Source organism: Heliangelus exortis, chromosome 3 (assembly GCF_036169615.1).
Source record: "Heliangelus exortis chromosome 3, bHelExo1.hap1, whole genome shotgun sequence".
NCBI lineage: Eukaryota > Metazoa > Chordata > Aves > Apodiformes > Trochilidae > Heliangelus > Heliangelus exortis.
This window is the reverse complement of record NC_092424.1, coordinates 66,095,383-66,122,649: the sequence shown is the minus strand read 5'-3', so window position 1 is coordinate 66,122,649 and position 27,267 is coordinate 66,095,383. Positions and strand designations below refer to the sequence as shown.

General features: G+C 37.9%; 1 protein-coding gene across 7 annotated transcripts in view; it reads right to left on the bottom strand.

Annotated features, from left to right (window-relative positions):
• The window catches only part of ROS1 (ROS proto-oncogene 1, receptor tyrosine kinase), a 71,834-nt gene that overhangs the window by 13,976 nt on the left and 30,591 nt on the right, over positions 1-27,267 (bottom strand). For 4 of the 7 annotated variants that reach the window (XR_011725290.1, XM_071741096.1, XM_071741098.1 and 1 more), the window contains 19 exons: positions 26,455-26,657; positions 25,489-25,700; positions 24,683-24,969; positions 23,602-23,778; positions 20,953-21,170; positions 20,149-20,290; positions 14,799-15,031; positions 13,438-13,614; positions 12,286-12,460; positions 11,710-11,827; positions 9,410-9,597; positions 8,690-8,782; positions 7,711-7,846; positions 7,142-7,304; positions 6,810-6,874; positions 4,074-4,203; positions 2,969-3,060; positions 2,127-2,330; positions 874-1,008 (listed from right to left, as the gene is read on the bottom strand). Coding sequence is in view for 6 of the 7 variants with exons in the window: in XM_071741096.1 (XP_071597197.1) it covers positions 874-1,008; positions 2,127-2,330; positions 2,969-3,060; positions 4,074-4,203; positions 6,810-6,874; positions 7,142-7,304; positions 7,711-7,846; positions 8,690-8,782; positions 9,410-9,597; positions 11,710-11,827; positions 12,286-12,460; positions 13,438-13,614; positions 14,799-15,031; positions 20,149-20,290; positions 20,953-21,170; positions 23,602-23,778; positions 24,683-24,969; positions 25,489-25,700; positions 26,455-26,657 (3,148 nt within the window). In the remaining variant the exon portion in view is untranslated. Of the gene's footprint in view, positions 1-873; positions 1,009-2,126; positions 2,331-2,968; positions 3,061-4,073; positions 4,204-6,809; positions 6,933-7,141; positions 7,305-7,710; positions 7,847-8,689; positions 8,981-9,409; positions 9,598-11,709; positions 11,828-12,285; positions 12,461-13,437; positions 13,615-14,798; positions 15,032-20,148; positions 20,291-20,952; positions 21,171-23,601; positions 23,779-24,682; positions 24,970-25,488; positions 25,701-26,454; positions 26,658-27,267 lie in introns of those variants that run through there. The other 3 variants (XM_071741097.1, XM_071741100.1, XM_071741101.1) reach the window with 3 other exon arrangements.

Sequence of the window (27,267 nt, the reverse complement as noted above, 5' to 3'; positions counted from 1 at the left end):
CAAGCCATTTCTTCAGCCCCAGGAGTAAGAATTGTGCACTTTAAGTAGCCTTTCCTTCTACTTGTAGGACCAGCTGTCAAGAGCATCGTTGTGGCTCCTCATGCAGAGTGGGTGATACGGGAATTGCGACATGAAATTAGACTATTGCGTGTGATTTCTGGGCTCAGGTTCAGCTTCCTCCCTTATATACCTCTGGCCAGTAAGGGTTTGATCCACTATATGTATTAATTTTATTCTTTTACTTGCAAGAATTTTGCAATTTAACCTGAATTTTGTGTTCAAGAGGAGATTCAAAATGGAAAGTTTTGTTTACCCAACTCAGCTAAAGACTAACTAGGAATGCAGGATAACCTTTCCCTGTACTGCTTCAGCTTTTCTTCTTGGCTTTCATAGGAATTATATCTGCAAAGAGAACATGGTTTGTTTTCCACATATGTTCTAATACTAGCCTAATTCCTGCAGGTATCAATGAGCAAGCCAGTTGTACTTGCTATTGCAGGCACATGCTGTACAGTGGCGATTAAATTATTTCTTAAAATCATCTTAACCTTCAACCAATTCCTTCAGGTACTCTAAGCCTGTTATCACATTACTATTAGATTCATGACCAAGACCAACTATTTATCTGAAATCCTGTTTAAAAAACAATATTCACCTTTTAACTTCAACACTTAAGTTCTTACTCACAGGCTGCACTACTGGATGATTAGTAGCTGACTGACACATGCAAGTGAGAGTTGGTTTATCTGAAAAGAAGCATTGAGCGTGCTGAACTCTGTATGGGTATAAGTAGTATTCAAAAAGATGGCCACCTGGCAATAAACCTCTTGGTTCTTATCAATATTATCAAGAATATTTAAACAAATAACTTACAGATCATCAGGACAATTGCTTGGAGATTCCAGTCTTCCTCCTGATCGTACATGGTGTAAAACTTCTGTATTGGAGAAACCTGGATATGGTTGTTGACCCAAAGTTAGTGTTTCCCACACTAAGACTCCAAAAGCCCTAAGAATACCAAGAAAATAATTTAATTACCATGGTGATCATGAACAATCTCCCTATCAACAGTTTAAATGTCTCTAACCTACAAATAAGACTCGGTTATAAAAATTAAGAGTAGGAATTTTTTGTGAAACAATTCATACATCATTGAGCAAGGCTCTGGAATAGCTAACATTATTGAGTAGAACTGACCCACTTTCCCAGACTCACCAAGACAAGCTTCTAAGCTTCTTCAGCTTAGAAGACATGGAGTACCCACAGCTTCTCTGGGCACCACTCTCTGATTGAGCATGCCCTAACTTAAGCAAGTGTTTAGAAATCTCTAGAGGTGTCACTGGAAATGGAGACAGACACATTTTCCTAAGGACCACTCACAAAGTAATCAGCACCTCATTTGGTTTGGCACAGAGCACTGAAATGATTGCTTAGGTAAATGTAAGAGTGTTAGTCAAATGAATGGGCTGTAGGGGCTGAGAACTTGGGCAAGAACTATAAGTATTCACGGCTACCAAAATCTAAACTTGTGTGACTCTCAGGACTAATGGATCTGGTTTGGTTTGTCCCATACCTCCTTACAGTGGCACTCTGCTTTTTCAACATAAACTCAAACTCACACAAACACAGACTTTGTAAATCTTCTCAACAAGGTACTATGGTTTTCTCATGATGATGATGAGAAATCTGGGTTTCTAATAAATAAGTCACCAGAAGAGTGTAAAAGAGTAAGGAAAAAGTATTTGGATGTAGAAAGAAAATACCAATTAGCCTAATGAAAAACAAAACATAACAAGATGCAGGCAGTCAATTCATTGCCTAATCAAGCAAAAAACACGTTGCCAGCTTAGTACAAAATTGTTTGAGTGACACTAGTTCTTTCCAGCTAGAATCCAAAGTTAGAACTGAAAGGATTAAGAAATATATCACAGAATTACAGAATCATAGAATGGTGGTGCCAAACTTTTCATTATCTCATGAAAATATTGCTTAGGAAGAAATCTGTCTAGCCTAAAAATTTTAGAGATGGCAGCAGACAACCTCATCATCACTCCTGTAAACCAATATTATCCTGCTGTGGGATTTAGTATGAGTATTTCTACAACTGTGTAGCTGCTATAACTCACCAGACATCAGAGCGATTTGTAAAGACACCATCAATGAGGCTTTCAGGAGCCATCCATCTGACAGGGAGTAGGCCTTCCCCTCTTTTCCTGTAATAATCATTTTTATAGATATCTCTGGCAAGTCCAAAATCACCAATCTTTACTATCCGGGAGGAGCTCTCATATTCCTTCTCAGACACAAGGCAGTTGCGAGCAGCCAGGTCCCTGATTTGTAAGGCAGAAAGATGATGGAGTTGGAATTGCAGAACAACTCAGGTCAAAAGGGACTTCTGGAGGTCAAATGGTTCACCCCCCTCTTCAGAGCAGTGCCAACCTCTAGGCTGGATCAAGTAGCTTAGGGCCTTATCTAGTTAAGTTTTTTATTTGTTCAAGACGAGAGATGACACAGCCTCTCCGTACAACCTGTTCCAGTGGATGATCCTGCATGCTGTGAACAAAACTGTCTAATTTCGCTTGCTGTAACTTGTGCCTTTTGTTTCTCATCTTTCCCCTGTGCACCTCTGAGAAAAGTCTTGCTCTATGACCTCTGTAAACTACCCATCTGGTAGATGAAGTCAGTAAATGGATTCCCCTACTTGTCTTTCTCTGTGTTGCATGGAATATGATTCTTGCCTAGGGTGCAATGAGTCCTGGATTCAGATTTTGGAGTAACCCATCATTTTGTGAGAGAAATGTAAAAATCGCTGCAGGAGATTTTTGGTAAAAAAGCATAGTATTATTTTTTACTCCGCTGCTCTCATTCTACCTGTTACATTGTGATATCTTTCTATTCTTTCCCAGGTAAAATACTAGTCTCAGTGTTGTGGGTAAACCCTGGAAGACTAAGGAAATAAGTTCCATACCTGTGTATAAAATGCATTTTCTCTAGATAGACACAGCCTTTGCAAATATCCAAACAAATATCCAAGAGGTCAGTCACTTTCAGAAAGGAATTCTGGAGGTACAAGAGACAAAACCAGAAGTTAGCCATGTCTTCCAATTTTACAAACTCAGACTGACAGCCTCCATGTGCAAAAGTGGTATTATTTCCTCATTTGAAATGTATAGTTTTTTTCCAAAACATGAAAAGCACAGGTACAAATTCTCTGTTTATCAATAGAGCAAGTGCTAATTACTGTCAGGGTAATCTGACAAATCACTGCACAGCAAGGCAGATGAACTCATGCTGGTTTTAGACTTTAGGATAAGAATATCCTAGGACTTTCAGGATTTTTTCTTCACTACAGTGGAAGAAATGGGGCCCTGAAAATTTCCTCCTACTATCAGATTAGGTTTTCTTGCTGTGGGATTAATCAGTATAGTATGCTATTCTATTAGAATACATGTAGATATATTTCAGTAGAATTCAATGCTGACTGTGGATTTGATCCAGTCATGTAAATGAACTAGACAACTGCTATAACTCTATAAAATTTCAATGTCAAGCACTTTTTGGCCTATAGTCTTACCATCCATATCCTTTCTCTGCTATGAAAACTATGAAAAAAAGTACTCAATTACAGACATTTATTCTTTATGCTCTTCTCCTCTTTCCTTTTTACAGAATTTGAGGATACAGTCACAGTGATACTATATTATTATATGCCTAAAACATTAAGGATACTGCCACTATTCCAAGCAATGCAGACTAATAGACCATATACATCAACATTTTTATTTATGACCATTTTTCAAAGGACTTCTCGTGGTGTTCATAGAGAGAAACTCAGCAGATATCTCATGACTGAAAATACAGTTTTGGTCAATCATCTAATGACATCCAGTCATCTTGGAATGAGCCATGAATTCAAGCTTAACATGGAGGTTCCGGGGCATTGGAGAAAAGCCAGGTCAGACCTTGCAGGTACAGAAAAACTGTACATCAGCACAACCTTTGAGGAAGGGAAAAACTGAGAAACTGCAGGCAGTTACACATTGAAAATATGAGCCTTGTGGTCTTAAACCTACCTTTTGCTTTCGGGCTCCTCGTAAATAGCTAAGTAGATCCCCTCCTTCCATCAGCTCCAGTATAAGGTACTGAGGTTCATTTAACAGGCACACACCAAGTAGCTTCAGAATATGGGGGTGATCAAATTTACTAAAGAGAAGGATATGGCTGTGAGATTATATATGAGAAATCCACCTGGTTGATAGCTAATAAAGTGTGTATAGCTGCACTCAATGAATTAACAGTGCAGCCTTAACAATCCTGACTCTACTAAAACCATGATTTAGTAACTCACTGAGCCTGGATTTGCTCAGTCACTAGGAGAGGTCTGGGACAACCTTTCAAACCTAAGGCTTATGCTATTTTGATGGGCACTCTAATGCATGCATGTGTATTTAAAGCAAACTTCATCATATTTCCAGGAAGCAGATCCCGCTACGCTAAAGGTATCTGGACTACTCTAATAAAGTACTTTTACTGCTACAGTAGATCTGCTGATTCAGAGAAATGCACAGAGAAAGGTAAAAGCACAATTTGCAGTGTCTTGTTTTCATGACTGAGAGGAAAACTTTTTCTCACAGTACATGTTCAAGAGAAACAAAATATGCATGAGGAACACTCATGGATATGCTAGTAATTCCCTGTGTGTCCAAAAAAATAGGGATTACTACAGACCAATCAGCACTCTCAGACCTAACACTTTTCAAAGAATCAAGAGTATTTACTGCCTCTGTCAGTGACTGTGTTTTTACAGTCACATTGCTTGTGTTACAAAATAGTTTTCCCTTTGCACTGCTGTGTGAAAGGACTTGCATCAGCAGCCAGAGAAACTTGACTACTGGGGAAACTGGTGGTGTCCAGAATGCTGTCAAATTCACCAGTGTTAACAAACAAAATAGAGGGACATTTCCCTTCTAACTTTTTCCAATTCACATAATCTTCAGTGTGGGTAAAAAATTGAGCAAAAACTGTGATTTGACAGTTTCTTGTGGCTCACTGACCTCTCAAACTTTGTCACTCTCAGGAACAAAAAGAAGGGAAAAAGCTGGCACTTTCCTGAGAGCTCACACAGTCCTTTCTCCACCTGTCATTTCCTACTTTACAAGTGATGGGATACACCCAAGAATTTACTACGTATATTTATACACAAAAGACCCACTAATAACCAATATCAAATGATTTTTTGAAATGCAGGCAACTAAATTTCCCTACTGCTGCACAGAAATTATAGGAGAAATGATATATAAGCTCACTTAGCAGGGACAGCATACATAACACTACAGTCAAAACATGAGTAAATATCCAAAACAACAAGCGAAGTAAAAGTTGCGTGTAATTATCTAATATCAAGGTTTGTAAACAATCGGGTCCACTGATTTATCCTTTCTGCCCTTGGTTTTATTTATGAGGCCTTACAAATAAACATCAAGAAAAATCACTAAGCTCTCCAATGGAATTACATTATTCTTCAGTCACACTTAAAAAAAATTTTTAAAGCATATAAAACATAAAAGCATACAGCTTTGTTGTTGTTGTTATTATTATTGTTGTTGTTTAGTGACTACAGGGAATATATAGTATTTAAACTTTCTATTCTCTTTGTCTCTGTGTCTTATTGTATTGGTATACGCGTGGGCCCACATCAATGTTTACATTTAAATGTAGTAATTTCCAATGATATATTTTTCCAGGATTTTCAGTTTTGGATCATTAGCTTCTAAAATAAAGCAGAATTGGGCAAGTTTCAGAGACTTGAACTAGGGGCACATATATTTTTCCATGCTGCACAGAAAAGAGACTTTAACTGGGTTTATGACTGCCAGGTAGAGTGAAGACAGCATGTAGGAAGTTTACACACAACATTGACTCTGTCTCATGAATTTACACTTTAATGACATGTCTCCATTTTTGTGTTCACAAGCCTTCACTCTTAACCTCATTCAATGTACAGTCTGTGGAAAAAGGCAAAAAATGCAAGATACACTTTTTAAAATATGAAAACACAAAAAACAATGCTGTGAAAATCAATTTTGAATTTAATGACACTGTTTTTTCTCAATATGATATAAAATCCTTCATTTTTCAACAGATGCCTCTAAATCTGAACTCGTGAAATTGAAGCCAGAGAAGTGCAGAAGTGCATCTGAAAATTAAACCACACTCTTATGTTGCCAGCTGAGAACTTTGGCTGGACTTACACTTGTTTCTGTGAAGACTCTGGAAAACCAGTTTTCTAGCTGACACACAGACTATTCTGTGTGAAATTCTCTCACTGGTGACATGCTTTATTTTAAGTCTACTTCAATAGAAGATGTATGTGGCAGCCTCTAGTGGTAAGTATGCACATTTTAAATGAATAATTTTCACAGTAAATTGAAACTTCAGTGCATCAGTTTGTTTGGATAAGTTTATTGTGCTAAAATGGGATTAGCCAAGTGTTGCCCAGTTTCCTCTAACTACTAGCATATTTTAAAGGGAGGAAAGATACTGAAATACATCAGTTCAAACCCCAATAAATCCATGATGTGAGGACTCTGGACTTGCAGTGTGTATCCTAAATTTTCTTTATAAGTTTTATAGATTTATTTTCATAAGATTAATCTGTAGGCATTTTATTTTATAGCAGAAACAGAGCACCCCAATAATGCCATGGTCATTTTTTTAGAGGTAAGTGTTGCTTTTTATTTCTCTTGAAGGCCACCACTCTCACATGATACTGGCTTTGAAGGGTGCCTCAGTGGCAAACCTGTCCATACCTCATTAAGTGTGCCTCCTTCAAGAATTCACTCTTCTCGTGGTCTGTTGAACCCTTCTTCAAAGTCTACTCAACAGAAAGCAAAAGTATAACAACACTTAGGTCATCACCACTGTTACAGCACCTAAGTAAAGCAAGCAGACACAGACATTTAAATACACATTCTTTTACAGTAGTAATTATAGGGACACACGCTCAGCTTTAAATGACTTAAAAGAAATACTGCAAGAAAGTACTCAAACCTGTCAGCACCTGTTTCTATGGTATAACTTCCGAGCCAAATTGGTCTGCCCATCTCCTTCTGTTGCCAGAAAAATAGACAGCTGCAATTACCTTGACAGCTACTTTTGATTCTCCACTTCCATCTCCCAGGATATCTACTGCAGTTCCTTCATACACCTCTCCAAATGCTCCACTTCCTAACAGCTTGTGCAAGTTCAGTTTGTCCCGAGGGAAAGCTGGCAATGATTCAATCTCTGCTTGAGAAGGAAGAGTGCTACAAAACAGCAACACTAGTCACTTGTTTATACTTAGGAATATTTGAAACATTATTAACATTCCTCCTCAAATGAATACGGTACTATTTGTCTCATCAGGTACATTTAAAGGGACCTCAAGAGAAGCCGGGATGTTTTGGAATCTATTGGAAAACACCAGGTCTTCTTCGTTGCCTTTCTTGTCAACATGAGGGTCTGGAGTGGGATGGGGGCAACCTGGGCCAGGGTGCAGACCATGGAGCCAACATGGCAGGGCCTACCCCAGGGCAGCCCTGCCCTGCAGTGCAGATGCAGCCCTTAACTCCAGCTTGGAGGTGTCAGGGATGAGCACAGTGATGAGAAACAGTCCAGGGAAGCCCTCTTAGATGTTTTTGTCCTGAAAATACATTTCCTTCAAGGACATACCTTATAGCATAGCAGGCATTGGCTAGTCCCACTGTCTCAGACATCCCCCTAAGTTGAGCTAATTCTTTATCTTCCTTGATAAACACTATCTGTCCAGGCAAGGCCTGTTTTCTGGATTTCCATCTTTGGTGCCATACTGGAACAAAAAATCAGAATGTCAGATATTTCACTCTGAGAGCATCCCAGCATATAAGTAGGCTGAAAGGCTACAGGTTTTTTGTTATCCTGTTTTCTGATCCCCCAGCATGTCATGTAAGCAAGAAATTTACACCCAGCCACAGTCTTTTCCCCACAAAACACAGACAACTGCTCTTTGAGCTGACAAATCAATCATCCTCTTCTGTATGTGAAACACAATCCCTGAATGTGTTTAAAAATCATATAGATATGGCATTGAGGGATATGGTTTAGCAGTGAGCTGGTAGAGCTAAGTTAGTAGAGTTAGATTAAAGATTGGACTGGATGTTTGTACAGGTCTTCTCCATCCTGAAAAATTCTCAAAGGGCTGCTGCTGTATCTCAGGGAGAGGATGAGGAGTGAGAGATCAGGATCATACCACATGCGGACGTCTACATCTCAGGGTAATCTCTACATACTTTCTTCAGGGACAAAGCCAGAGAAGAAAAAAAAAGGGACCCTTTGATGACTAAATGCAGTACTCAACTTGAGAATTATAAAATACAAGTTTTTATAAGGAATCACAAGAACATCAAAGTTTTTTCAGCTTTCCTGTGATGTAGGAATTCCCTGCAGGGAGTCAACAGCAAAAAATACCTGAAGATGGAGTGCAGTGGTATCCTGGCCTTGATACTGAAAACATAACCAGACATCTCTAGGGCCTCAAAGGATGAGAATAGACAAATTCCTTCTGGCTATCAACCTAGCAAGTGTTCAGCATTTCCCTAAGCCTGGAGGCAACTTGTCTCCTACAAACTGAGGACTAGTGAGCTAAGGACATGAGAAAACCTCAGCCACTTACCCAAACCAAATAGTATGACCACAGTCAATCCCAGCACAACTCCAATCACAGAAGCAATGGCAATGATGGTGGCTGGGGAGATCATAGTATCTGCTAGATAGAATGAGAAAAATTGTTAATGACTGCATATACAAGCCATATCATCCCCCAGAGCTGAGCAAACCTGAGAGAATCCTTGAGCTGTGTAAATGTCTTCCTTTGTGCAAGCTCTCTTGTAGGCTCTATGTAGATGTCTACATTTGGTCAGACTAATTCTCCTTCACAGCTCTGGGCCATTCCTGTGGTGATGATCTATTGTGTACATGGGAAGAGAAAATGCTGAACTTTTTGAGCACTCAAGATGGTATTTTCAAAAACAGCCAGAGCACCCATCTAACCGGCTGAAGATGAGCAATAATCCTCACATCCATATCCAGTGTGGGATCTTGCATTTTTTTCAAAAATTGTGCTATACTGTAGAGCAAAGGGCCTCAGAGACAAACTGGTATAAAAGAACAGAAGCAAATTTCAGGCCCGTTGTTCCATGCAAAAGAGCCTGGATGAGCACTAGCAACTGAGGTCACTGTATAAATGTCACCATGTGACATTGTCACTTCTTAGACACATTAATTTACACGTGCAGCAACATCACTAATAAAATAGGAGGTGTCTTTTCATAAGTTGGTATAATTATTCTAAATAAAAGACTTCATTAACCTAGTAAGAAAGTACAGGACATACCTTCACCCAAAATTATATCCTTGCTTGTGTCACTGTATTCACCAAGTCCCAGCAAATTTGCAGCTGCAGCTCTGAACTGGAAAGTTCCTTCTAAGTTCTTTGCCCTCCATGTGCAAATACTAGCACAGGAGCCATTGTAAACCACCTTCCACAATGAATTCACCTTGCTGATGTTGCCAGACTTTTTCCTGCAATGGGCAGAGCAAAATAACACAGGTATGTCATTTACTGCTGTTTGCTGCTTCCCTGCCATTCTTTGCCTCAGATCCACTGAGTTCACAACATCTCTCTTCACAACCTGCAGGAAATCTCAATCTCTTCACAAGGTTTTGGCTGTGGAGAGGAACATTAAACCATACCATTTTAGCATTGCTAGGAATCACACATCTTTAGCTTGGCATTGGAAATTAAATGCTAGAATGTTTCAGACATAGAAAGTTTCAATACTCTTTCTCCTGTTTCACCTCACAAATCCTTCTTATTTAGGTTTCAGAAAAAAAAAACAAACCAAGCAATCAAACAAAAAACTACAGAAAACTGACAAACAAAAAAACCACACACACACACACACAAAATTTTTTTTCAGGTGTGTTCTGTTATAGATTTTTGCTTTCCTGGGCCCAGAGTAATTCAGTGGCTCTTGTGCATCAGGTTTCACAAACTAAACAGGAAGCAGGTCATTGGCAGTGAAGACACAATTCTTTAGCTAGCCAGTTTCCCACAGTATCTGCTGACTGCTGAATCTATTTCTTCCTTTCCCTGTTGGACTGAGATTGATTGCTCACAATAAATTCAGAGCTGATTATTCACCAACCAAAAGAAGACCATGTATTTCAACTCCAAAGGCCATATCTGAAATGTCATTTCATGTCACACAAGACTGTAATATGTAATGTGTGGTGACCTTCATAAGCATATCAATCATTCTTCCAACACACCCTGATGCAGAAAAAGGTCAAACAATTTTAAACCAGAAAGACACAGGAAAACTGTATGTTCATGTACTTGGTATGTACACACCTCTACTAGAGCTATATGAGACACATATCCAAATACAGGGGTTATTTCAAAGAACTATGCAAATGTTATCTGGAGGAATACTATGCAACTTATCTAACATTTTTCTACCTGGCATAAAAGGACCATGAGGCTCAAAGCAAAATTCAGGTCAAAACATCAGGGAGTGCACATTCAAAACCAAACCAAACCAAAACCAAAACAAACAAGCAAAAAAAAGAACAAACCTCAGTGGTGCATTATGATTTCAGACATGAATAAAAAGTTGGAGCCTGGCAAATGTTGCAGCTAAAGTACAACCCTGACACAGGCCAAGGGATTGTCCTTTCTCAACCCAACCACAACATACCAGGTAAAAACTGGCTTTTGGCATACCTAAATTATTGTGGTATCATAGCTTGCAAGTCAGTGCTGCTGTACACTCACAGAACCATGTGGAGGAAGCTTACAACACCAGGAAAATATGTCTGAGTGAAAACTTATATAGGTAAAGTATGTCTGGCTCCACAGGACTGTCACTCCTTAGCTTACATAAGCACCAACTGAGGAAAAAGAAATAATAGCTGAGTTTAAAAAAATTGCTTCCCCCCATCACTCCTGATTACAGTGTCAAAGGAATATCATGGAAGATAGACCCTCTTCAGTTTAAAATAATGCATTAATTAAGCCTTGAACTTGCTGCCTTAAACAGACCCCTTCAGAGTCATGGTCAAAAAATAAGCCTTTCAAAGTCACTGCCCACAGCAAGATACTCTAACCTGCCCATTCAACCCTTCTAATACTAGAGCAGCAATAAGTGTGAGTTGGCACATTATAGATGCCTAATAAGTGTGACATTTCAGCCTGCATCTGATGACAGAGCACTTAAAAATTATCTAATCATCCCTTGTTGGTGGGAATACCTTATGATTATTTCTGGCAACTTTGTAACACCTGTCCATGTGTCTACAATAATTCCACATATATTCTAGATGAAAATAGATACTAAATTCTTGAAAGCAGTTATTTGAAAATATCTCAAAATCTTCTGCTAATTCACCAGTATATATCCAAATACATCCTTGTCTTTCAGGGTTGGTTAAGAAATGTTGTTAGTATACATTTTCTTCCACATTTTCCAGGATTTTCTGGAAATCACGGCTAGAAAGAGATCCCATGAAGTAGGCTATTTGCATCATTGATATTGTACTCTTCCCATCAGAGCCAAACTGGAAGTCCCTGCACACATGCAGCTTTGTGATGGGCTTGTCCCTAGCCAAAGAGTGTCTGCACACTTAGCTTACCTGCTTTCTAAGATGTAGTAGGTCAGGTTGCTTCCATTGTCATCAGCCTTTTCCCACTGTACAGAGTTCTTAATGTTTTCTGCTCTTTTTGGAACTCCTGGCTTACTGGGAACACCAGCTTTAACCAAACAGGAGGAAGAAAAGAATGCTAAAAATGTGTCTACGGAGAGACAAAAGGCTAATGGGTGAAGATCAAAATTCAGACATGCACATGGGTGTTTACGTATAGAAAAGACTGGGAATCTAGATCAATTATCCACATGAAAAATTAATCTTTGGCCATCTCTTTGGAATGGAGAAATATCAAAATTTTTATTCACAGGAAGCCTTTCATTAGTATTTACGAGTTCCAATGAGGCATTTAATTTCCGTTACCCTCACTCTTTTTGTCTATTCCACTTGGAAGTGAATCTCATTTATTTCCTGCTATTTTGCAGATTTGGTGTTGTGTTATTTATTTTTCAAACACACAAAACTATTGGCTCTTAGTATAAGAATAGTGCCGAACAAATATGTTTGATTCTCCACATCCTTAAAACAGTCTTAAAATCTTCTTGTTCTACGATAAGTGCTTACCTGTGGTTTTAAAGCTTGTTGAAGAGGAAGTGCTTTTCACTCCTGTAACATAAACTACTGTTACTCTTACAAAGTAGTTGGTTGAAGGAAGAGTTCCTGTGAGATTGCATGTGTAAACAAGATCTGCTGTGCATGTAGTGCTTGCAGGGGAAAACCAGTCACTTTTTGTTTGCAACTAGAAAAATAAAATATTATCATGGTCAACTTTCTTGCTCTGCTGAAAATGTGTCACAGTGCAATTCCTAGGTAGATTAACTACTTTGCCACCTTCAATATGGTAGGGGAGAGTATATACGGGCTGGGGCTGTGTGCGTATATACATTCATGGGACTTTTCATCCTTCTTTTTTTTTTCTTTTTCAGAAAACCTTCCAGTCTTGGCAGCCAAAAAGTGCAAAAGAAAAGGGACTTCTCCTTGATTATTTTTGTGCAGCTTGTAATTCAAGATCTCTGTGATGCACCCATGAGTTCAGCTTGCCATGATGGAATTGAAAGGAGGTAGTTCAGTGGAATTGTGCTACAATATTTGTTTTACAGCAATAGGAAATGTTTCATGGAGGCCTAATAAATGCTTTATCTATTCTAAGGAATCTGCATGATCCAGTTTTGCACCTGACATTTTCTCTGTGCAGTAGTGCTGATATTAAATCTGAAGCTTCCATCCACACTACTGTCACTAGAGCACTTACACAGTCTGCACCACTGTGCCCATTTTTCTGTTCAACATTTTCTCCTAACCTCTTTCCCTGGAAAATAAAATTCAGATACTAGGGTGTAGATGGTATTTAAAGCTGGTTACCTTTTTTATTTTCTTCCTTGTGCAGAGCAGACATAAGATTTTTAACTACGAGCCAGGTTGGAGGAGGGCAGTGAGGAAAGAGGGAGACGCCTCTACTGAAACAGGAGACCCTAGAGGAATTCTGGTGGGGTCATCCAGGATGTTCTTTGGCAATATGGAGCACTAAATGCTGCAGCTGCACTCCCCCCTGTTCCTGGCAAACACTGCCTTCATCCTGCCCCTTCTGACTGATGTCACCATGCCCAAATTAAACACTGAGACTCTTCATATACATCCTGTCACCCTGTTCTGCTCACCAGGATGGAGTGGATTAAATTTGCTCTGCTCTGGAAAAAAACTAAGAGATATTTTTACCTTACGCAGCTCAAACCAGAAGCTGGTTTCATTGACTTGCAGAGGAGCTCTCCATTCTAGCTGGAAACTGGTATTTCTGGGAACTATGTTGTCAGGTGCAAGTGGTGTCTCAAAAGTTTTTGCAATCACAGGGACACTTTCGGAAAACCAGTTCTCATCAGGATGAAAAGCAAGGACCTAGTAAGGAAATAAAATAACTGTACAGTGCCAGACCAGTTTAAAAGCTAGATTTAACAACTTTGAGTGTTTGGAGGACTAGTTGTATTCAAAAAAGACAATAATATTCAGGCAATATAGATACAGGCAATATAGATACAAATAATTTGAGCCTCACAGCTGCAACATTACACCTCTTCAAGCCTGAAGTACCTCGCCTAGCATCCCCTTCCTCAGAGACTCTTCTTTGTTTCTTCTTTCACATTTCTACTAAGAGACTTCTCTTTTTAGACCTTTCTGAAATGCCACAAGTTCTTACACAGGCATACAGATGCCACATCACATTCTGGGTAGTTTTTTAGAATCACAAAAACACAAGGTGAGGAGGTGTCTTAGCACACTGCCTCCCACTAAGGCACTATCAAATGTGACCTGTTTGGGTATGCATACATATATTTGTACGTATAGGTAGATGTGTATTTATGTATGCCCCACTATACCATCCAAATCATTAACAAAAACACTAAATAAAACTAAGGGCAGAACAAATTCTCCCCAGCCATCACCTGACTGTTCTCCCAGCCCATGCATGAACTTTGAAAACCACTCTCTTTACCCCTGATGCACCCAGTGTTCATTCTCCAGCAAACATGTTTATTTGGTTGCTTTGAGAAATGCCACTTTGGTGACAACCCTGCTGTCCTGGTCCTGATATATCATGTATTGTTTTCCTTTTAACTTCATATGTAAAGGGAGAAGCAGTATGTTTTGTTCTTACAGATCCACACTGGACATTTTTATTCCTATTTTTCTTTAGATGCTTGCAAAACAAATGTTTACCATTTTGCCTTAATTTAGTTTTAAAATAATCCTAATAATATAAATGTATGTGTTAACACAGACCTAGTAAAACTGTATATATCCTTAAATAACTTAAAGTACTGAAGTTAAAAAAAAAAAGTGATCTATAATTTCATTTTTGAAGGTTTGTGACCTTTTTTTAACTAGTTCTATGGGACTTCGTCTCTTCCAAAATTTACAGAAGATAGCCATGAACATTGACAGATGTTTTTTAACCATCTCCTTATGTAGTTAAAGGCCATCAGAAGCCTGCCAAGTTTTTAGTTAATATTTTCAAAACACAAATTCAGCTTTACATAAAAGCAGTCTAGTGAACAAAAAGGTAATACGTCCTGTAATTGTACCTTGAATAAATTGTTTGTTCCAGATTGGAGCCCACGGACAGACCAGGAAAGCATTCCATGTGGAAATTCACTTTTTCTCAAGGGTGTTGATGGGACAGGAGGCAATAAATTGACAGCCAATTGATAGCGGATGAATTCTAGAGGTGCATTTGGCTTCAGAGGTTCACTCCAAGATATGTTGATGGTGGTATCAGACAGAACTACAGTCTTAATGGAATCAACTGCCTCTGGTACTGAAATGGAAAGAAAAATTAATTTCCTTTTAGGTACAGATCTTCAAGAGGTTTGTTTTCTGAGAAAAACTGAGAAAAGAAAAAAGTTGTAAACATATGAATATGATCCACACACAGGACTGATACTATGCACATGTAAAATTCATATTCTTATTTAGTCAGTCAGCTGCAGACTAGTTCAAAATATTTTGAAGGACTGTTTTATTATCTCTTTGGCTATCCTACCATGTTAGCAGAGAAAAAAAAATCAGCCAGTTGCTGTCCGATACCTCTACATTTATAACCATTTCACTAAATTCGTCATGTCTCTTAATTTCCTAAGCAGGGTCTCAGATGTGAGTTCATTATGATGCTTACTTGAACAGATGCTAGAAAATGTACCCATGCACAATTCCAACTGGAAAATATTTTCTTGAAGATTGGAAGAAAACCTTGCACTCATCATTGTTTGCCATCATTTAGAATTTTGCTTAGAAATACCAGGTCTGGCTGAGCTGTATTAGCAAAAAACTGGGTTGCTAATCGGATGTCCATATCAGGTGGTTACTCATTTATTGTTTTAGAAAAAAACAACCCTTTCTTTGAAGCTCTGAGATCACAGACTTTGAAATGGTATGTGGTATACCCCAATTCTGCATTAAAAATTCTTCCTATTGAACTGGCCAAATCAGTAAAAAGTTAGTAAGCCATTCACTGTGTTCCAAAACCATCAGAATGAGTATAGTATATATGCTATAATTTATGTCATAGTAGCAAGATTACAGATTCTTTAAGTGAAATGTGTAGAAGCTAGACTAGTAAAGAAGACAAATTCTCATTTTACTACCTAGAATATATGTGGAGTAATAGTGACACTCTGTGGCAAGAGCAGTGCATTCATTTTTTTCAAGCTGTCTTTTTTTTTTCATCCCCCACTATCTTGCTGTTTGATAGAAGTACAAGCTTATTTCATTTAACTAGAGAATTGAGGGAAAGAAAGAGGGAATTCACACAGATTCAGAGGTGTGAAATGGTGTACACACTTCAAGAGTCTCTAGTGCCATCTGATTACAACTTAAACTAACAGAAAATTTTCAACAAATCATGAAAAGCTCTAAATGCTGATACAAGTACATATTTTAAAAATGCTCAGGGCCTGGGTGTTGGTGTAATTTCTTTTGTTGTTGTTTGGGGGGCGGAGAGGTTAGTTTCTTTAATTTGATTTGTTTTGTTTCTAGGACTTTATATGAACCCCAATATTTTGCTTTGCCCTAACTAGAGAAGCCCCTTTTGGGTTTCATGTTTCATTTTAACTTGAGACTGAAAAATTCCATTTCAGTGGAGCAGCTCCATGTCCTGTTTCATATGCTGCCTTTGTGTTCTGCCACTGAAAGGGTGTGCAGTGCTGCACGATGGCTCAGTTTGCCACACAAAGAAGCAACTGTGTGAATTCTTGCCATGACCCCTTAGTGCTTAATTTTATTGAATCAGTGTGTCATACAAATGTTACAATACAGTTAGTTTCCCATACAAAGAAACTGAATCTAATTATTGTAGTTCAGCTTTTCTTATTTTTTTGCATAGACTCCATAGGAATATGCTCATATTATTGAGAGATCCACATAAGATGAGACCTTCTTTACTTGATGTTACTGGATTTTACTGTTAAAAGGAAAAAAAACAGCATGTTTGGAAGTATAGCATCTCTGGATACCAAAAGAAGAGTGGCAGTATGGCTCCACCTCTTGTTCCACTTTCATTTGAAAAATGAAAACAGGTCCATCTTAAACAGTTTTGTTAAGTGGAAAAATATGACTGCTCACAGGACAAGAAAAAAAAGAATGATCTGTGTACATAAGAGGAGCTGCTGGCAGCAGAATAGTAGAATCACAGAATCATTCTGGTTGGAAAAAAACTTAAAGATCATCAGGTGATGTGAACAATGGTGGCAAATGAAAGATTATTTATTCTATGGCTGAGCCTTTAAAAAAAACCACATAGTTCATCCCCAAAAGAATAAGTGAATCAGGACATCTAGAATGCCAGTTACTCTGGATAAAATCTTTCCTTGGGCACAGCTGATCAGTAAAGGAAAGAGACATTGAGACAAGTCAGCAAAATACAGTGATGGCTGTGTTTATTTCAGTTTCAGTTGCTTCAGTGTTTTCTGAACCAACCAGGAGCCAAGAAGAGGTAAAGAGAGAGAAAGGGAAAATTTCAGACTCCTGCTGTGGTGTGGACAGCTTGAGCTGAATGCCACAGTAAAAGCCCCATAGCTGCACAGCCTGCACAGCTGTATGTCAGCTGTAGCCAGCCCTGCTGCAAATGGGTTAAGTGAGCTCAGGGACCAGGTGCTACTGTGCCTCTCATTTTTACTCCCTCACCCTGCCTCTGAGAACTGCTCCAGCTCTGGCAGAACAAGAACCAGACAGAAAAACTAGTGAAAGTGGGAGCTATAGCATTCCCACATCGCTGTAGAGTCCAACAGCAGCCATCCCAAGGTACCATATCCCAGCTTTCCTGCAAAACACAAACAGGCTGCCAGGTATATTTGGTTATAATTCTGCCTTGATGACTTGACTATTAATGGAGGTGTCTGATGGCTCAGCAAGTCAAGATTTTCCATGGATCAAGATGACCCTGGCTGAAGGTGCCATTCACAGTAAACGAAACCCAACTGCAGAGCAAGTCTGACACAAGAGAAGAGCAAGCAAGTGCTATGTGTACTGCAAGGAATAGATAGCACTCATTATAGTTTCCCATGCTTTCATCAAGTGAGTCCAGCAGCATCACTCTAATGATGAGAAAATTATTTGAAGAGCATCACCAAGGCAACTTCTCATGAACACAGATACAAGTGTGCAAGTGGATACACACATGCTAAACAAGAAAAAGTGCTGAGCAAGGTACTGCTATTGGGTTGGGTTGCAATGCAAGACAACATATGTGAAGGCATAGTGTGATTCTTCCTATGATCCTTTTCTTTCTGGGAGATGACAAAAGCTTCGGGAAAAATGAGACAGTAGCTGCCTCACAGCTGCAAACTGGCAGAGTGATGCAGAGAGTGAACAGAACATCTTCCTGCCCTGATTAAGGTATTTCCAACCTCAGGAGGCACCTAGCTTGGACTAGCAGTATTCTCCAAGACTAAGTACATCTTGAACTCGATTGCCTGTGAAACTCAGTTGCCCCTGTGGCATTTGAGGAAAGCTTCTTGGCAATGTTGGCTTCCATGATAGATGGGAGACTTGCTGGCACTCAGGATGCCAGCATCTGGGTCTGCATTGAAGTGCAACAGTTTCCTCACTATGACATGCCCCAAGTTTCATCAGGTCAGACAAGATAAACAAGTCAGTAGTTTTGGACTCAGAGGTCTGAACCCACAAACAACACCAGCATTGCTGGTTTCTGTTTAATTAGGGAACTAAGGCAGCACCAGATTATATTTTGTAGTGGTAACTTCAGAGCAGGGTGGAGAGGATAACTGGGTGAAGGATGAATGCAGGAGGAGAAAACATAGTAAGAAATATACCAGTGATCAGGCAAAACCATAGCTTGCTATGATCAGCTGGATAACCAATGTCTGCTGAGTGAAGCTACAGATTCCTCATAACATACCACAGGCTACACACCAACAGAACTATTAGAGAGGTACCCTGTTCCTTGTTGTGCAATATGTGCCCTAAGTATGTATGTTTAACATGACTGAGTCCTCTAAAGGAGCACTGAAGAGATGGCCAAACCTTTGGAGCATATGAGCAAAAAGGAAAATTTGCAAAATCATTCATCCAAGGAGGTGAGGTGGAAGGAAGGAAGGAGGAGGTGGAGGAAGGTGTTCCTCCCAAAAGAGGAAGTGGAGGAGGTGTTAACCTGGACAGATTTCTTGAGCTACATCGGCAGGTAATATAGCACATGGATGTGTTATGTGAGGTGAAATCTGTCTGTATAAACCAGGCATGCTGCAGAAGTACACCTCTCAGCTAATGAGGAACCAGCTTGAGTAACACACTATATAGAAATTTGATGCTCTTGATCACTCTTTTCTCCTTTCTTTTATTTTTATTCTTTTTTTTCATAAAGCGACTTTGTACTTAAGAGAAAACCTTGAAAATAAAACATTTCTTTCACTTGCACAGTATCTTGTCTCTTATGGACAAAACTATATGCAGGTTTTCCCCAAATATAGCCTTGGCTGCACTTCGTGAATGCTTTCCACTTTTCCAGAAAGTGAGCTCTGCTCCTGTCATCCTTTTCTAGGCTGCAGCTACCTGGTCCCTTAGATACTGATGCAAGCTCTTGTCCCCATCCTCTTCCATTGCATCAGCAGGTCACACCTCATCACAGACTACGTAAGTAGAACCACTGAAACAATTAAATTTGGCTGCCTTGCCATCATATCTTGGCCTCTTGCCTTCACTCATACCTCTCTCACCACACCAAAGTTTCTTACCTTCTTTCTGCCATAAATAGATAAGTTTAATTATGTATGTATTTATTTTTAGGTAGTCTCTAAGCAGTTCACTCTCTTCCCTAAATGTCACAGTGAAGATTCAAGTTTAAAGCACTACTCCTAGCTTTCTTTAAGTGTGGGAAGCTACTGAGAAGTGCACATCAAAGTTCTTGAAATCAACTGAAAATATACTATTGGCACTCAGGCCATGAGAAGTACATTTTTGAAGTGTTGTCTTTTCAGCCTGGTTCACGAGAAATCAAATCCACAAATCCCAGAGAACCAGTAACTATAAGAATAGAGTCCAGCCAAGGGGAAAGAATCTTAATGAATTAATACATACCACACATACTTAAACATATGTAACCACAAAGGTATTTAAACACAACTTATTTCAAATGTGGTCCACAGCAGAAACTGCAGCTTTTGAGCCACTTTTAACCATAGTTTATCTTTTCTCAGGTAGCCAATGAGTAAAAGCATTAAAGAATATATACATTATACATACATGTCTTATGATTCTTACAATTTCATTAAGTCTGGTTGCCAAAACCTTGTGAAGATCTACGCAAGTTACACATTTAGCAGAAATTTTTCTGTTTTCTGATTTGCAACCCAAACTTACACACATCCTCACTGAACTGAGATGAGAAATCTGTTCAGACTCAGAATAAAATACGAAACAAACCTCCATACATAGTTGTGGCAATTGTCTCTTTTCCCATAGGTAGAACTTCCTCATTTGAGTAGTAGTTTTTCACTGCAATTTGTATGACATAACTTGAAAATGGCTGTAGATTGTTTATGACTGCTATAGGATCCTGAAATTCCTGTAATTTGAAATCAGATCATAAACATATATTCCTAGAAAAGAGTACGTGTCACACCAATCATCTGTCAAAGAAACAAGTGTAAAAAAATAATTTTTTATATTTTAATACACTATAATTTTTTTTTAAATGTTAAAATTATAGTTTAAGTAATAGGTCACTACAGAAAACAAACACCAAAAAACAAGTTGAGGTATATTCAGCATGGTTTGAGTAGCACATTGTTCAGTGGCTGGTACTTAAATAAGAAATGGCAGTCGATAAAGAAATGTAGCAAACAGAACAAAAAAATACTAAAGTGAGTACAACTACTATAAAACACATAAAGGCAAAAAATATGGTTGCTGGACAGTCTCGAGAGTTATTTAAACAGATTAATATCAACTACAACCTCTCTTCTTACAAGTAGAAACTGAAGGCTCATTTCAACAGGGTTTTAGCAAAAGCATGTTAAAAAGAGGAGGACTACTTGCACAAAGGAGAGACGTGGAATCTACCACTTAACAAATGCAAAATGGAAGGAGGAATTACTGTTAAGAATGTAAAGGTGGAAACTCCCGGATAGGAAGCTACAGGATAATTTAGAAAATGAGCAGAAGTAATACCATATTCCCTATTTATATATGATAACACTTGCTTTTTTTGTTCCAAAATAGCCATACCAATGTTTTTTGCTGTAGAACAGACAAAAGGTGGCTTGAGTTCCTGGAGCTGTTAGTCATTTGCCTGAGATATACCAGATATGTTGGCGTAGGCTGCGATATGCCGGGGCACAGCCTCTCCGGTATGACAGATGGCAAGCTTAATGTAAAACTGGTGTTTGTTATATCAAGGACAGTAGGTTCCTTAGTTTCTGGCAATAGAATCAGACATCTTTTATCTAGGGAAGACATAAAAAATTAAAAAAAGCCAACACATTAATTACTGCTGGACCAATCCATGTTTGCATGAGATTCTATCACCATTCCTATGAGAAAGCATAACCACGAAGTATATTCTCTGCTTTCATAAACTGAAAGAGAAAAAAATCCCACCTGAATGTAATTTATTTTATTATTTTCATGGATACAAAAAGTCATCAAAATCAAGTCTCATTTATCTTTGATAAGATAAAGATTTGCTAAAGGTAGAGATGTACTAAAGAATTTAAGTTCTTCTTTAAGCTCCTCAATATCTAGGAAACCTAGATCACAGTTGCTGTGTTTTAAAGGGCAGGATGTCCAAACTTGCTTGTCACAGTAAAAAGAGATATGCAGAATAGAAAGTACTTTCCTTTAGCAGTTAAATGTTATCTTTTCTTCCAAACACCTTTGCATACATAAAGTCCATTGTAATGGGGGAAAGGGAGACAAATTTTGAAAGGAGAAAAGCATTCCATAGGGGTAAAACAATACAAAACTACTCTCTGACAGTAAACAAAAAGTAACAGAAGAAGATTCATGATCACTCGATGTACTGTTAAAAAAAAAAAAAAAAAAAAAAAAAAGGTATATTAAGTGGACTTGCTGTCAATAAAATATTAAGACTTACGCCTGGGGAAGATGGTACAAGGACAAATGTTTGTCCGTGGGCCAGAGAAACTGAACCCATTGCTGAGATCCCTTCTCCCTAAGGAACAACATTCCTACCAAAGTCAGGTTCATGAACATAAGAGAAGGAGAATAAAAAAATCTTTTCAACAAAAATAAATGTAAGGTTGAATTTTTGTTAATTTCATAGACACCTAGAGTAGTAAAACTCCTATGGGAAAAGTCCCAGATGGAATAAAGAATTGAGTCATTTTCAGAGTTACATTTTTTTCCAGGCATTTCCATTTAAATGTGTTTACACTGACAAGAAAATCCTCACTACATATTCAGTCCCCTTTCTCCTAGCCCTGAAGAGAAATCATTCTCTCACAGAATCTGACAGGACAATAATTTTCATTGAGTATTTCTGATATGCTAAATGATCAACTGACATCACATCTCTGGATGGCAATTAAATAGGTTAGAATGAAAGGAAAATCTTGCAGTACTCCTTGCTCACATCACTAAAGCACTAAAAAGCATGTCAGTCAACCCAGATGGTCTTTGCAAACATCATTTTTTCATTTATATGCCATTTGCTTTCAATACTGAGAACAAGAAAATATTTTTTCCTTATTTTACTCTGTTCATTTACTTTTATTTTAAAGGTGTGAATAATTCTGTGCATTGCCCCAAACCCCACAAATGTCAAGGCAGTGTATTCCTCCAAATATATCTGCTGCAGTCAATGTAAACAAGAAGAGTTTTGTGGGGATCTGTGAATAGAAATAATCCCTTTGGATTTAAACTTGCTTCTTCCGTTTCTGCACCAGCTAAGCCTGGGGCTTTTGCAGGAAACCCCATCCCCGAGGACTGGTACATTCTGTACCAGGGCCAAACCAGGCTCCTGCACTTATGCCAAGCCCATGCAGACCTCATGGGAACAAACCTGCCCCAAGTGCTGGGAAGAATATCCTGGACTTTGATCAAAAAAGCTGCAGGAAGAAGTAACTCTACTGGCTGCCCAAAACAGTGTGGGATTATTTTGTGCAAAAGAAGTCCCTCCTGTTAAAATATTCTCTAATATGTTTGTCAGATTTTTATTCAAATCTGAAGTTAAAGAATTATTTGTAATGTATTTATCATGCTAGTAGCTGCTCTAAACCTCTGCATTTGCAAAGGTCATCTCTATAGGTACCATGAAACCCAACTTTCTATTAAAACTTATTTCTTTCATGACAATGGTTTGTTTAAAATATTAGGAATTCTAAGTGAAGTCTGGGTTTACTATAATGTAAGCTGTATTTGCCTTTCAAGTACTTCTTTATGTATCACTTTAATAAGCAGAACTCTTATCCTTTGTCTTTGGAGAGGCAGACATATTTTTTTCAGCTTTGCATACTTGTGAACAAAACCCAAAAATTTGTGTCATAATAGGGACCATTATCAAAGTCTTACTACAACACTGAGTGCACGCATTTGCTCTTTCTCTCTGCTTTAACATGCATCACCTTTTCTAAAGTTCTAGGTTTGACATAACTTTGAAAAAAGGCATGCTTTGACATTAACATCCAGAGCCTTGAAATATGGGCAATATTCATCATGACCTTCCATGTGACCTAACACAAGGCCAGTCTTTATAGTTATTCTTTTTAAAAGGTATAAAGTGAATTGTTTCCCTCTGAAAGATACCTGAATCCATAAAGCATACTTTAAATAAACACACATAGCCTTCCCTCCAAGTCAAATATATGCTCTGAAAGAAATTTGTTACCTTTACAAAACAACCCAAATCCCCTCTACCTGGGTACAATTGAGTTGCTGAGCTGTAGGCTAGGATTTTTAGCTTCTGATTTACTCTCTTCTGAAGAAAGTGTCTTGTGTTTTCTTTACTTGCTAGCCAAATTTCAGTCTGTTCCTTTGTTTCAGTGCTCCAGTATATAAATTTCTTATCTACAGTCAAGCTGCCAATTTTCTGACCTGTAGGAAAACATTGCATAGTTAAGCTTCAGAACAAACCCCGAACTGACAACTTTACAAGAGCAGATGTGTGGTTATATTCACAGTGAGTCAATATGGGTGAGTATCTTGGTCATACCATTTCTTCTAAGACCTCCTCTGGAAAAGAGGTTTTTAATATTTTCCAATATGTATCATAAAGCTGAGAAACTTTGATATTTCAGGTGACAAGTGCAGATTTGAGGGCTCTTTGTCATCCATATGTATGAGAGCTGCAATTCAATTAACAAACACCAGAAATAAAACACAAGAGTGCGTGTTGTTTGCAGAAGTTTTCATTTTCCCAAGATGTAAACCACAGTTCTCTGCCATCTCCCAGGAACAATTAATACCTGGTGAGAGAACAGCTTTACCAGTACTCCTCCAGAACCCAGCTGCAAACTGGCTAATTAAGATTAATGTTACCATTACAAGAAGAGCAGCATAGATAAGTTGTCATACAAGACTCTACCTGCATGAAGTACCCTCCCCCGCATGCTGAAGTCTGCAGTGCCTCTTTCAGTCAGAACTTAAGATGGTACTAAATCTTTTCATTGAGATTAACTGCAATAGGTGTATCTAATATGAAACTTGGCAAAATAATGTGTTAGTAAGGGAAATTTATTGACAAGTAGCATTTGAGGCGTCAGCATCTCCCTTTGATTTGTATCAGTAAATGTCCTCACACTGCCCTTTCTCCTACTTTGTATCAACAAGGTACACAGATGGAAAAAAGAACACAAATATTTTGTCCCTCTTGCCTATAGGTTAAACAATTTTATCAAGAAAGTTCTTCATTAATGGTATTGTGCTGAAATGAGCATTGTTTGATGTAAGAGACAGCAAGACTCACAAACTACACAGAAACATAACAGAGCACTCAGACCTTGAAAGCTTGGTATTTGGGTAATTCTCCAGCAATTGCACCCATCCATATCTGAGGCCCATATTTCATCTTTTCCTCTGATGAAGAGCAGCTGGGGATTCTTGGAGTCGGATGCATCTATATTCATAGGTCTTCCTAGCTCTGATTCCCCCACATTACAGGTGCAGTTGTTCCTCAGAGGTTCTTCTACTGATACATATCCCAAAATGTGGCGTATGGTGTTTTTCAGAATATCATAATAAAACATGTGGCTGCCACAGTCAAGCTCTTCCATCCAGTACAAGCGGCTATCAAACAAAATGCATTCCTTACAGTAGAAAAACATCAGTCTAAGCAATATGCCCCAAATGCAGTCCTGTATGTGACTACAGTCACAAACTTCCCAAACATTTAAAACAAGCTAACAATAGGAGTATACTTGCAGAGTTATTTCAGGTGCTTAAAGGATATTTTTGAATGTAAGTGCACAATTACTGACTGTTCTGAATAAATCAGTTACTCTAAAAATTGTTATCTGGTGTTGACTATCATTTTCATCACATACATGATCTTCTATCACATGATAGAAGAAACTATCAATATTTAAGTATTATTTGAAATTCTTACTCGAACACAGACATCTTTTTGAAGTTACATATGTCCAAGCTCAACTAGCAGCATAAAAGTAGAACTATATCCAGTTATTTCTGAGAACTACACAATGCAAAGACTCATATACTATGAAAAGTCCTTTTCTGTCCTTGATGATTTAATGAAAATCACATTTTAAATATGCTCGACAAAATTGTTAGTAATATATGTCTTACCTTAAGAAAGGATGTGACAACAGAGATGATACAGTTGAATTACTTTTACCCAAATGTACATTCAAGGCTTTTAGAGATTTTATCTTGAGTTCCAGATCAATAACAAATATCTGAGTTTCATTCCATGGTGTTTTTAGGGCAACAAAGAGACACCTCGTAATCCAGTCAACTGTGATGGCTGTGGCATTGAGAAGATGTGCATCTTTGAAAAACTTAAGAAAAAAATAAGCCCATCACTAGAACTGCCTGAGAACAGAAATTTCCCACCTGATACTAGGACACTATGAAATTAGATTCGTTTGTGAGATAATTTCTGTTTTGCAAGTAGAAGTCAAAACATAAAGAGAAGCCATGGAATGAAGATTCCAATATTTTATAAAAATCAAAAATTTTATAAAATTTGTGAAATTTTATTTCACAAATATCAATTGTTGCTTCCATGTCACTACCATATTCTTGAAATTAGGATCAAATCAAATTAGATTAAACTACATTTTATACAAAAATAAAATTATTGTATATAATAATGTAAATATTAAATTAAATGTCTACTGGAGTATATTCTTAACAAATCAGATGTCAGTAAAATCATATATGTTTAATAGAAAAACTTTATCAGTGGCATATTCTTGACTTTTTTAATATCTATTAATGACAAAAAAGAACGAAGTCTAAATTTTATTATGTTTTGCATATTCCTATTGTACTGTTAGAAAGGAAAATGATCCAGTTAATCCCTTTTATATTACATGTCATATGAGCTGACAGTCATTAAAAAATTCATCCCAGTTCTGTTTCTCCCCCATGTTTTGCCACTAAATGTGCTTTTTTCATTATACTGTTTTTTATCTGTTTCAGATACGCAGTTTTTACTTTTTCAAAAACATAATTAGCCCCAAAATAATGTCAATAATTGCCATGTATTTTCCTAGATTCTCTCAAGAAAAGGAACGAACAAAGGAATACCTGAAAATTTGAAGCGCCCTGTGTATTCAGAAGAAAAAGAGAATCTTCTACTATATAGTATACTTTGTTATCATTAGCAGTATAGCAGATGTCTTTTACATTTGTCTTTGCTGAAAGTTCCCATATGGTGTGATTATTGTCTATGTCAGTTAGAAACAACTTGTTGGTAGAAACAGTCAGAAGAGTTGGGACAGGGAAAAGATCTGGAAGGAAAAAGGCACAGCAGAATTTATAAGAATCATTCTAGACAACAACAGCCATTCATAAGCAAAGCAAGTACAAGACAAAAATAAACGATGGCCCTGCACAAATTTTATTTGGTCATCTGTCACAACAAATAAGTAATGAGATACCTTCTTGTTATCACACGCAAACTCCTAAGATTTTTTCAGTGACATATTGGATGCTTAACTAACAATTGTAAGCATAGTGAAAACAGGTTTTCTCACTAAATTACCTTTAATAGCCCAACTAGAAGTAGCCTATTATCCCTAGTAGATAGTTAATTCTCCTGGCTACCTTTTCACAGCCCAATTAGAAATATTCTATGATCTCTAGCAGTATGCAGGTTACAGATCAAAACCTGCTGTCCCATAGTACCCAGGGGTTGCTTAGGAAAGTTCATTTAGCATAGTTTTGAGAAAAGGCTTTAAATTCCTGAAATTTAATCTAATTATAAGAACCATGTTCATCATTTCATGTCAGAAGCTGTAACTATTTCTTGTGTGGTGTCTACTGTAGGGTGGAACAAATGTGACACAAAGTGTCAGAGGCTATTTAACAGATTACCAAATCCCTGTACTGTTTTGGGGT